This window comes from Haliotis asinina, chromosome 3, assembly GCF_037392515.1.
Source record: "Haliotis asinina isolate JCU_RB_2024 chromosome 3, JCU_Hal_asi_v2, whole genome shotgun sequence".
NCBI lineage: Eukaryota > Metazoa > Mollusca > Gastropoda > Lepetellida > Haliotidae > Haliotis > Haliotis asinina.
Genome location: NC_090282.1, coordinates 39,858,050 through 39,870,974, shown reverse-complemented (window position 1 = coordinate 39,870,974; position 12,925 = coordinate 39,858,050). Strand labels below are relative to the sequence as shown.

Here is a 12,925-nt window from a genome sequence, read left to right as displayed (position 1 = left end):
CAGAGATGTAGAGAAAAATAGTAGAAACACATGATATACAAAATAACTTGCTGACTTAGTTAAATGTTAATTTAAATATTTTAGAATGGCATTGTTCACACATTTTATCAATAAGAATACAGTTAATCATGTTAGAGGTGTAAAGAAGACTTACAAGTTTCTGTTGCAATGTCTTCAACGTCTTCACTCAACCTTTCATTGGATGATGTTTTGGGATTTTGCTCATAACTTAGCAACTGATTTTTTCTTTCTCTATTCAAATATTAACAACAACTGTGATGTAATTGTGAATTGTGCAGTCTGGAAGATTTTGAAGATATCACCAACATGCCAACACACCCTTTTCTGACCAGTGATGGTTATTCAAATGTTAGTCGATATGATTATTTATCACTATTAATTGTCATTTAGACAAAAGGTTTCGGTCAGGTGTGTTTCAGCTTCATGCTTATATTTAGCCATAACTAACAACCTTTGTCCTTTTGAATCGTAAAGTCCCAAAATCATAAATATTATGAAATAGGTGTTTTGCCAGGAGATACAATTGTATCAAGGTTTCTATAAATGTATTCACTATGCCTATAGAATTCGTCAGAATAAGCAACTGATTTGTGCAATTTTCTCGAGAGACCTTAAATGATGCAAAACTGTGGTTCATGCCCATTTGATTACATTACAACTGTAATTATCCCCTAGTCTACAAGAAGCTGGCTGTGCGGGATATGATGGGAAGGATTCTGTACACACACAAGCCTTGATTACCTTCCAGAGATCAATATCATTCTACGATGCATCTTCCCATTCTGCCAAACTCGTCAAAGTAAGGACGAGATCCACTTCATCTAGTATGGCTACACATCGAAGGCAAACATCGCTTTCTTCACAGTTTCTCTTCCATAGCTTAAACACTCTTAAGGTCTTGTAAACATGCTCCAATCAATTTTTTGTCACCATTCCAACCAATGAAAATGGGGAACTTTCAGTCAGGATTTCTTCCGGTTTGTGTTTATGGAGTTTGTTGCTGACACAGTTGGGTAATGAGTTGGATGCAGTGGAGATACCTCCCAACTAGCTATAAATGAATTAAATATCAGCCCTGTTTGACGTTAATGCACTTGCTAACAAGGTCAAAATGTTTATTGATTTGAGGTATGAAAACATTAGTGTGACTTGTTGAGGGAGGTTTTTGGCAGATGATTTGCTCATTTTGACACAAACCAATTGAAGTTTTTGAATTAGGAAATCCATGCATGGCATTTCCTCCTCTCAGGTTTCGGTACGGTCATTGATTTTATGTAAAACGGAGAATAATTTTTAAGGATCAGGGTATTAGCTGATGATTGTTTGGTATTTGAATGTCAACAAGATTTTCTTTGCTCATTAGTTGTTATTGACACATTGTGATCTGGGTTAAAAAGAGTCTTCAACATCCCATGCTTGTATCCTTTGAAGATCTAGCATAGAATTGGTCTTCAACATCCCAAGGTTGTATCTGGTGAAGATCTGGTTTAGAATTGAGCTTGAGGAACCCATGGTTGTAACCTGTGAATGTCTGGCTAAGAATTGGACTCAACACTACAGCAACCCATGCTTGTGTGACTTGAAGATCTGGCTTAGAACAGGGCTGCAGCAGTCCATGATTGTACCCTGTGAAGATCTGAGTTAGTGTGAGTGAGTGACTTTAGTTTTACGCTGCGCTCAACCATATTCCAGCAGTGTGGTGGCAGTATGTAAATAATCAAGTCTGGACCAGAAAATCCAGTGATGAACATTATAAACATCGATCTGCACAAATAGGAACTGTGGACAAGTCATTGAGCTGGACCACCCTATCCCATTAATCACCTCTCACTACAAGCATGGGTTACAGAAGATCAATATTCTGACCAAGACTTTCACAGTTTCTGGTTTAGAACTGGACTTCAACAACCCATGTTTATATCCTGTAAAGATGTGGCTCAGAATCAGTCTTCAGCAATTCATGCTTGTACCCCATGATGATCTCGCTTAGAACTTGGCTTCAGGAACACTGATGCTTGCACCCCTTGTAGTTCAGAAACCAGTGTTTGTAACCTATGAAAATCTGACGTAGACTTAGTCTTCAGCAAACATCATGCTTGAACTGCAGGAAGATTCAAATCAACAACCAGTCCTTGGCATAAGAGGTGACTAACAGGGTCTAGTGGTCAGATTGTCTGATTTGACTGATGCATGTCATCATACCCCAGTTAATTGATCAGTGGAGTGTTGCTTAGTGCAGTGTTACACAACTAACAGACAAAAATTATTTGTCTTCCTGTTGCTGGTTGATAGATTTAGTACTTTTCCAACTGAACAACCTGAGTGATATGTGTTGGATGAACTTAGCAGATGACCTGTGAATATCTTCTGTGTAAGTGGTGCATGTCATTGTGTCCCAACTGTGAAGGTCTATGCGAACGATGTCAATTGCTGGATTGTCTGGTGGAGACTTATAGAAACTGCTGGCATATCACTGAAACATTGTTGAGTGTGTCGTTGCTGAAGACATACACAGACAGAATGTTGTGTTGGATATCAATATCTGTTTACAAAAATCCAGATTTGGATTCCAATGCATTATTCATCACAGTTTACTCATAATAATAATAATAAGAGCACTCTGTTTCAAGGTTGGTCAGTCAACCTCTTGAATGCACAGCACATTTCAGTGTTGAATATTTACTTTATAATGTCCAGGTGGTGACGTCCAGTGATATCTAGCAAGGTGTTGATACACTGATTCAGATTGAGAACCAATATGTGCCATGCTGGACTACATATGGGGATTCTTCATTCCAACAGATCCCTAGCAATCCTACCAACAATTAAAGGATCTGTGGTCAGGCACATTGACATGACTGAGTGAGAGTCACTGTACCCTAATGACCTGGATTATATGAGATGCTTCTGACATCACCCACTGATTTGTCTGGGTCAGATCTGATGATTTACAGGCTGTCAGCATGTAGCTGGAAAATGTTCAGAGTGGGGTTCAACAGCCAGCAAACAGTTAGTTCAGGTTGTTTACTGTTTGCAGTTCCAGTGGTCCTTTGTGTAATAGAACAATTGCTATTCATGTTTTAGACCTTAAAAGGTCATACTGGATTGTCTTTGCTGAAATGATCCTATCATTTCTTCAAGAGCTATAATCTGTTTGCCATGAAAACGTACCGATGAATTTCACATAAAAAAAAAAAATAACTTGATCAAAGCAAACCCTCATATTTTACCTTGCCAGTTGAATTAAATCCCAGAATTTTATTCAACCTAGGATAAAAGTTGTTTAACAGACGATCATAGTTTCAAATCGCTTTATTTGTTTGTATTACAATGGGGTATGCACATTACGTGAAACACGGAGAAGATGGGTTGGTCTTAGTTAACGCTCATCATGTACCGCACGTGCATTTGTTTCACTGTTCCAGCTACTGAGCTTACCCCTTGTAATACAAACCAATAATAACGACTTGAATCTATGATCGTTTGAAGCTATGTTAAACAACTTTTATCCTAAGTTGAATAAAGTTCTTGGACTTAAATTTTCAATTGGCAAGGCGAAATATGAGGATTCACAATCTTAATTTCACTATGTCTGGTTTACTATTCTGTATAAAGTGAAATTCATCTGTATGTTTTCACTGCAGACTATACGTCTTATTGAGTTTCAATTAGAACTCTTTGTATATGGGTTATTTGCCAGCTGTAGTTGATAAACAGATAATCATTACTCTTTACGAATTGTTCCCTATGTATAAACCATCCTATTCTGTCCATGTCTCCACATTTGAAAACAAGTATCGCGTGCTTGTTTGGGAAAGTCAGATATTTAATTTCTTCATGTTTTATATGTCATAACTGATTCATAAGCTTAACCCAAGTAGACCAAGCTGGATAAATTTTGCAGCTGCCATCCACTCTTTGATAATATTATGTTAAATGCAGGGCTAAAGAATTGGCACAAGATATCAAGATTTTAGGTGACCTCCCTACTTTCACAACTATTTGAAAAGGTATAATTTGGAGCCATTGAGGGAAATTAATATTCATCAGTAATACCAGTCAGATAAATAGGTACTGTTTGGGGTCAAAATGTCAGTGTCTGAGACTGAGATGTTTGTGTGCTGTCCTGCAGCTAAAGATAACACCCTTTCTCAAAATAATCTCTGATCATGAAGGGCAGTGTAGATTGGACATAAATCCTGGCATGTGAGTCAACAGGAATTGAAGAATTTTGGTGCTGTTCGGTTTCTTTTTGATGTTGCTGACCTAAGTATGTTGCTTGTGAATAATAGATGTCAATTTGCAGTTAATGGTTAGTTGCAAGGATGGATGAGCGTCCATATGGATGGAACTCTTGTTATTGGATTTTTCTTATTAATCCATCTTTGTTTAGCTGGTGGTGAAGTTTCTGTGCTGATACTGGCTAGAGTCAAGACTGTTAGCAATGAAAGATAAGGAAGGAGTGTTTGCTTGCTTTTATTCAATAACATGAATTGATCTCCCTGTGTCCTCGAATCACAAATTATTCACAAGCTGAATTTGGCTATGCATTTCCCATACAGGTTAGGATGAAAAGAGTTATCTCCCTTAAGCAGTTATTTCCCAAACAAATATTTGTTTTGATTAGTGTCTGGCAAATTGCTTGTTTTGACTCTGACTGATATAAACACAATGTTTTTCAGGTATTTGTTTACACAAACTTCATGATCGAAAGTTGTTTGTTGACATTAGTAAGCTATTTTTGTTGCCACTGATAATAGCTCAGAACGAATGGTGTCAACATTCTATTTACAGTTTCGATATGTTTTCCTCATGGATACTCACATGATATGTTTAGTTATCAAAGATTCTGCTGATTAAAGTTGTCATTGTCATTGTCATATGTGTTTGTTGTTTAACGACACATTCCTGCTATATAATGACAGTTGGTCTGAACCAGAGAGTTCAGTGATTCACATGACATAAACAGTTGGATCAGGCAATGCAGTTAGGATAAACTGACACACATGAACCAAGTAAGAGAGTCCAATCAGCCAATGCTCTTTGTCTTATGACAAGCATGGGTTGATAAAGGTCTGTTCTACCTAGTGGTGCTCCGATTATTTGAAATAATAATCGAAGATTGTTTGCCATGACCAAAGACCAGGCAATCATCATGTTTTCAGATAATCGAGCACAAGCAATTTTGTAACTGTTTTAGTGTTTGAAACACTTGACAATGGAACATATCTTAGAATTTGTCAAAAATGTGTTGAATTCTTGGAAAACTCACTAATCACTTACTGAAAAATCATGACTGAATATTTCTTGAATGCTCTGGGAAGTTTATGTTCATGATATAGTATTCATCGCTTAAAAGGAGCAAGTGGCATCATTTTGCATTGGATGGGAAATTCGCAAATGCAGTTTGCCCATGTTTTTCATTGAAACAAAAATAAATCACCGAACCAGTGTTTTTGTTTTTTCTACTTATCTAAATGCCCTTCAAAGATTTACATATCTACAATAGCAAACATGAAACAGAAAATCTGAAAAATGACACTAAGCAATTATTTTCGATGATTGCTAGCTGGTAATGAACCAGCTAATTCCCAATACTAATTCTAACACCGAGTAATCTGTCATACAAAAGCCCTGTTATGTGGAAAGGGACCACCCCTGTTGTCTAGTGAACAGGGCATCTCTCCTTAGAGTTAGATGTTGGTAGGGGAAGTGTAGCACCAAAAGATGTGAATAGATGGATATTATTTTCTGTATATATTTCACAGGTGTTTTGAATTACCTTCTCCATGTTCCACCTGCCTTAGCTGATGAGATGTTGTTGACAAAATCATCCATTGTGTGGTTCATTTTCTAAGCAGCTATTGTCATACATATATGATGGTATTGGGCTATTATATTTAGACTTTTTGTCATAATAAGCAATTATGTAATGCTGGCCTAACCATTAGTGGTAATTGTGAAACTTTCAATTTATCCGTCTTAAAAAACGCTGTGCATTCATGGAGTATTTTTTTTTGGTTGTAAATTACTGATTTTTTATGCATTCTTGTTACAGTATTTGAGTCTCTTCATTCGCTCACTTACTGGTAGTTTCTGATCAGAAATATTACAAAATATTTACGAAGTTTCTGATGTCAGCACTCTCAAGTTTAGGTATTTCCAGGTGAAAGTAGCAGAGTGGTGCTGCCACTTTCAGTGTAAAGTTGTCTCCCTTAGCTGTCGATATACATGGATATGTGAGTTGTCCTAATTTACCAGATCTATGTTTATGAGTGAAACAAAGGCAAACAAACATTCATGACCTTTGCTATCTCATAAAATCATATCTTAGTGATCACTACCTGTTATCAAAGATCTGAAGACGTTCAAATACAGGTCACATCAGATTAAGCTTTTATGACCATTCAGTATAATGGACAAACACACTTCACAAAAATCTAAGGATCTTAAATTACAGGAACTGACACATTGACTAAGCAATGCGACTAACAAGAAGTAGAAGCCAATCAAAAGGCATCATTCTGAGATCCTACGAAACAAGTTGAATTTCTGACTTTAAAAAATTGTCAGAATAATATTTCAATTTATTGACTAAAATTTTTGAAAAAGACCCAAAGAAAAATATCTAATGTATGGTAAATGGCTATCCTCTATGGCAGTATTTTGTATGGACTGTAAATTCTCTTATGTTTCTGTATATTCCATTGTTAACCTTTCTGACATTTCACTTTTTTGATTTTGTTAGTGGCGATCTGAAAGGTTATGGTGATGTGACCTTGGATGTCTTTTGATATTGTGTAACAGTACAAGCAAAATCTGATTTTAATGAGGCAGTGATATTGTCATTGTTTTGTTTTTGAATTACTGTTGAAACCTTTCAAACGTTTTTCATAACTCATCTAATCACCTCTTACTTACCTCCAGGTACAACTGCACTTGTCACCTAACTAACCTTTGTTAGATGTTCCATAAATACCTTTCACTAATCCGTCACTAACCCAGCACTAACACACTAACCCTTTACCACCAGATTCCAATAAGACTGTGTGGTATATCACCACTGACCCTGTGGCCATACCAACTCCTGATCTGGTTAGCCAGCCGGTCACTGATGCAGCCCTCTCATCGATTTCAGCAAGTCTTGCAGAGAAACCAGCATCACCGGAGAAAAAGCCCACACGTGCAAAGCCCAAAGGCACCATTGAATATGTGGTATGTATCTGGAAATATCATAAAAAGCTCATAAAAACCTCAGGAGAGGTGGGTGTAGCCAAGTGGTTAAAATATTCGCTTGTATGCTCAAGAACCGGGTTTGATTCGCCACGAGTGCAGTGTGTAGAGCCCATTTCTGGTTTCTCCTACCGTGATATTGCTGGAATATAGCTAAAGGCAGTGTAAAAATAAACACTCACAAACTCCAGTATTAAATTTGACTCTTGTTATTTTGTTGTGGGTAATATAGCAAACGTCTTTTGACTGTTTCAACAAGTGAGTGAAAAACACCTGTCAACAAAGGACAGTAAAAGAATTAGAATATCATAGATAATCATCCGAAGCAAGTTTGTAAGTAGTGAAATTTGACTATTATTAACAATACAATATAAAATGGGCTAAGCTCCAATCACCTAAGTTAGGCCACTACACTAGGAACTAAGGGGACTTAGGCTGGTTCAACCTTTTGGCATACTGTAACAAACATCATGAACTATTAGTTTTTACTTTTGTTCTGTCTGCTCCTCGGAAAATATTCTTTAATTCAACTCTGTATTCAGCTACAGTCTCCTGATTTGATAGATATTGCAGTGATTTTGCGTGAATCAAGTTTTACGCCTGGTTTAGAAATATTCCAGCAATATCAAGGCAGGGGACCCCCAAATGGGTTCCATGCATTGTACCCATGTCTGGAATTGAACCCGGGTCTTCAGTGCGATGAGGGGATACTTTAACACTTATGCTGCTTCACTATCCCAAGTGATTTTGAACACAGTGAGCCATCATCAGAAATCATATTTGGAGTGGTTGTTGATGCCAAGCTGTTGCAGAGTTAGTGAGGTGGAGAAGGTTTATTGAGGCAAAACTTCCGATGGAAGCTATGGTCATGAATGAGTCCAATGGACATCATTGTTAAAAAACTTTCCAGTGACTGCATCCTTGTGCTTTCTGTCATTTTGGAATGGAAGTATGAAATGAAATAGGGAAATGAATATTCACACAAAGACAATGCTGGTCATTGTTTATATATGAACCTCATAAAACTCCTCTAGATGTTACATTGATCGTGACTGTAATGTATGTGTAGAGTTCAGCATCCTATCGCAATGATATCCGACTTGGTTTATTGGTTCATTTGGAAGTTACAACCTCTGAAGTCTCATGGCTAGAATATATGCCAAATGTGTGGAGGGCAAATGGTATAATGTCTCACCCATGTTATACCACAGTAGGTTAAAACATGGTACTGGCAGTGTTATCCTGCTGTTACCATAGCTACAGCATGAAGGGGATAGAATGTAAAACACAGACATTGCATGCTTCTACAAACAATCTCAGCACTGAGATGACCTCAACTCCAGTGTGCAAAATAGCGACTGACCCTCTAGCCCATGGCTACTAAGTATCCAGTCTGGCCAGTACATCTACACAGTCCCAGACCCGACTGGCTGATGAATTTTCATGGGGTCATTTTGTAAATATATCACTCGCTCCGACTTATTACGTTATAGTACACTTTTAAATCATGAAACATTATGGTCTGATAGGAATATTCATCATACACAACTTAATGATGAAACCCATGTGATTGCAATATCTTATTTTCATCTATTCTTGTAATCTTTTGTTGCATTCAAATTCTGGGCTCGTGAATTATTTTGTGGGCTCTAAACTGTCAGGCATAGCCAGCTCAACTAGATAGCAAACTTTGGAAATTATTAACTGTTCAACATTAATACTTCCTTCTCATCACTGAAGTGTTAAGATTGCTGTGTGGAAAAAGGGTCAGGTTGGCTCATATCAGAGTACCGTATCTGAGTCTGGTATCCATGTAAAATGTTGCATTGTCACCATGCTCTGGATGCTGTAGTAGGTACTGTGTCTTGGTTCTTGGTATTCCAGTTTCAACTGTTTGTAGGATCCAGTAATATATAATTGGCTCAAGTGGTTTAATTAGCTCATCGCTAGAATGGGCTGAAGATCAACATGGATGTCTAGTTGTGAGTTTGTCTTGTAGGTGGCAGGGCGAGACAGCTTGGAGAGCATTGCAGCACATCATGACACCACACCCTCAGAGTTGAAGAAACTCAACAGACTGGTGTCTCGGATGATCTTTCCTGGACAGGTAACAGTTGGGAAGATACTTTTATTGGAACTTTTATAATAACCAAAACTTCAGAATTGTTTGACATTGCTATTAAGTGGGGTTACTATCATGACAATGGAGATTAGCTGATAAACAGGTTCAGATGAATCTAGTTTGTGCTAAAGTCAGGGCAAGAAATGTTAATGAGATCGTCATGCTGTGTATTTCCAGGTGTTGTACATCCCAGATCCAGACTATGTGTCCAGCAGTGACCAGGAGGCATCTTCTCCAGAGCCATCCATCTCTCCACCCTCCCACAGCCCACCTCCAGAATCCAGGGTCAGAGTGGTGAGTTAAATATTGTTCTACTCCACCCCAGTGGCCATCCATCTCTCCACCCTCCCACAGCCCACTGCCAGAATCCAGGGTCAGAGTGGTATGTTGAATATTGTTTTACTCCACCCCTGTAGCCATTGATCTCACCCACAGCCCCCCCAGAATCTAGGGTCTGATTGGTGAGTTAAAAATTGTTCTGCTCCACCCCAGTGGCCATCCATCTCTCCACCCTCCCACAGCCCACCTCCAGAATCCAGGGTCAGAGTGGTGAGTTACCCTCCCACAGCCCACCCCTACAGAGCAACCCCGTGGCCATCCGTCTCTCCAACCAGTGGTGAGTTAATACTCTCCTCTGCACCAATTCTGTACTCTGCCATCAACACTTCTCTCCTCCATATTTATGTTATTGTAATGACCATGTAATGAGATAATAATACACATATCACAACATCATTCACAGAATAAATGAAGATAATAACAATGTAACTAAATAGAGGTTATGATGTGATAAACATCAGAACTGATCAACCACATGAAGCACAATACAATAATCAACACTTTTCACCTAATTATGGTATCATTACATCACCATCTAACAGCCACTATTGATCATTTTGATAGCTCGATGTCTGTCAGCTGATACACATGCCAGATTAGATTAATAGATCAGTTATTTTCTCGCTTGATTCAAAATACAGCATTTTTTTTCTTTTTTTACCCACATTGAGTAATAATGACAAAAAGGTTTTTTTCATAAAACTGTAACACTTGTTGCTGAAAAGTAAAAACATGGACATGTCCTAAAAGTGACACTATGTAATTAAAGACATCAAGGTTTTATTAGTCCTTTAAGGTAATGTCACATACTGGTAAAAGGAAGCCTAGTTTGATTGACTGATCATTGAAAGCTGTTTGGCAACTAAGACCATTTACTTCTTGCCCATCAAAAGGCTTTCCTCAAAGTCCTATCTTGTGCGGAGGTTTGTCACATGGTTACAAGGGGGAAAGGAGCTGTGGGGTAGTCTGGAGGTTATAGTGTTCATTTATTATGCTGATGACCCTGGTTTGATTCCCAGACATAGGTACAATGGTTGAAGCATATTTCTAGTGCCCTTAGCTGTGATTTTGCTGGTATATTGCTAAAAAAGCGTAACTGTAAACTTACTCAATGTTGGAAGTAGGGTTGCAACAAGTACACCATTTCACAAATCTGATACATACCACAGATATTGGGTAACAAAAGCAAATCATTATTCATGAATACAATATTGTAGGTAAGTTATTGATGCACAATATGGAATGCTCATGCTGACAGTGTTCATTTGTCAAAACTAACATCACATGTACTACTGCGGGGCTAGTACATATTCCATTACAGCATTTCTCACTTAGAAAAGAGAGATAAGGATTCTAGTAAACCATCCCCTTCAAGCACCTCACACTTCGTGGAAATTTCTCAAGAGAAACACCATCTTCATCAGCTGATGAATGTCAACAAGTACAAGTTGAATTCATAAATGACAGATTATAACCATCACAGTTGATCTTTCGTTACATATATTGATCATTTGTTATTATCATATAGATATATGTGCAATGCCATCACAGTGAAAGATGTATTATCGGATCAAACTAAGGTAACGGGGGCCCATTTCACAAAGCTCTCGTAAGCTTAAGATCTTGTAAGTTTCCTTGTAGCATCATTTCTCCTGTACTGTAACTTAAAGGTACCAGTGTTACAAGAAAAGTTACGAGGTCTTAGGCTTGCAAGAGCTTTGTGAAACGGGCAGGGCCCGTGCCAGATCTGTTCATACCAACAAGAAATGGAAAAAATATTTGCTGGAAAATTAACATAATATAATTCATGGCAACAACAGCAGGAACCAATGAAAACACTTTCTGACACATGATCGCAAGAGTCACCAATCATTACAGCCAGGATTGTCTTACCTTATTGTTGTAGCATGTTGATGCTGGAAAACGAATAACAATATTTCAACTAAATGTAGCTAAACTGGTTTGAGTAGGTGCCAAAAATCAAGTGGGAAAGTATCCATCGGTAAGCTAAAACAGCTATTTATGTCTATCCTAAATCCTGTGTATTACTTATAAATTAAGTTTGCAGTGAGGTACTTTAGAACATCACTGGTTTGAAGTATTTAGCAGGTTGATGTATATCCACTGTTTTGAGATCCAGTGAGCAGCAGTTATGGATTAGAAAAAAAGCCAGTGATGAGTTACTATAGTCATATGACTACACCTTCTGTGTCTTATTTTCAACCAAGTTATGCTACTTGGTTTTTTATTGTTTCAAACTGAGGTTTTTTGTAAGACATCAACAGTTAGAATAAAAATCTGATCATTGTCGTAATGTTTTCATTTTGGACAAACTAAAATTGGCTACATATGTACATATGTAATTCATACTGCCCCGTTCAGTGTCATTCTTTTCTTTGATGGTCATGGTATGCGCTAATTATAAGATTTTATTTAACTTTTCACATAGACAGGTGGAAATTTGACAGGGTGGACATTTCAGATGTTTGTTTAACAGTAATGAATAGAAGTAATTATGGCAGAGAAAACACTGTGACTGAAAATAATAGCGCAATAATGAAAACGTGGAACAGGAGGAATGTGCTTCATAGTTTCCAGTAGATGTCTTCTTCGATAATGTCATGTGTAATATATTAGATGACGTAAGTGAAACGAGGATAGGCATCAAGTGCTTAAGTAAGTCTTCAGTTTACCATGAAGAATATGAAGGCATTAAACTTTTAAGGATTAAATCTGATTTCATGCTTCTAAAAATTCAAAGCTTGTCCCTTCACCTGGTGAATGACGGGTCATTGTTTTATGCTTTCTGGCATCTAATGAAGGAGGTAGAAGTCATCCCAAAATGTTGTTACAAACAATAAAGACATTTTCATCATGAACCGTCAGATCTTTAACTAATAACATGGTATACTATTGATCATTTCAGTCAGATGATTGAGATATTTAACCTGCGATATGATAAATTTCTTGAAATGATACATACACCTTAAAAGAATGACACATTTTGTATCGATACACCAGTCGACGATACAGTAACTATATCAAACTTACATGTATCATGATGTATTGGCGCATCAGTGAATCGTGTCAGCCCTAGGGGTTAGTACGGTTACATTTAAAATTTGTGAAATGTTTTTATGGACATTAGTGGACTGGACTGAAGTTTGCAGGGACTACCAATTAACCTGGACCTAGATCCCCTTTGAGCAT

At 37.6% G+C, this 12,925-nt stretch overlaps 1 protein-coding gene across 2 annotated transcripts in view; it reads left to right on the top strand.

Annotated features, from left to right (window-relative positions):
• Nucleotides 1-12,925, top strand: part of LOC137277985 (oxidation resistance protein 1-like) — a 101,895-nt gene that overhangs the window by 63,010 nt on the left and 25,960 nt on the right. Inside the window, exons 3-5 of one of the 2 annotated variants that reach the window (XM_067810009.1) lie at nt 7,055-7,236; nt 9,254-9,361; nt 9,554-9,670. In XM_067810009.1, coding sequence (XP_067666110.1) covers nt 7,055-7,236; nt 9,254-9,361; nt 9,554-9,670 — 407 coding nt within the window. The remainder of the gene's footprint in view (nt 1-7,054; nt 7,237-9,253; nt 9,362-9,553; nt 9,671-12,925) is intronic. The other variant, XM_067810010.1, reaches the window with a different exon arrangement.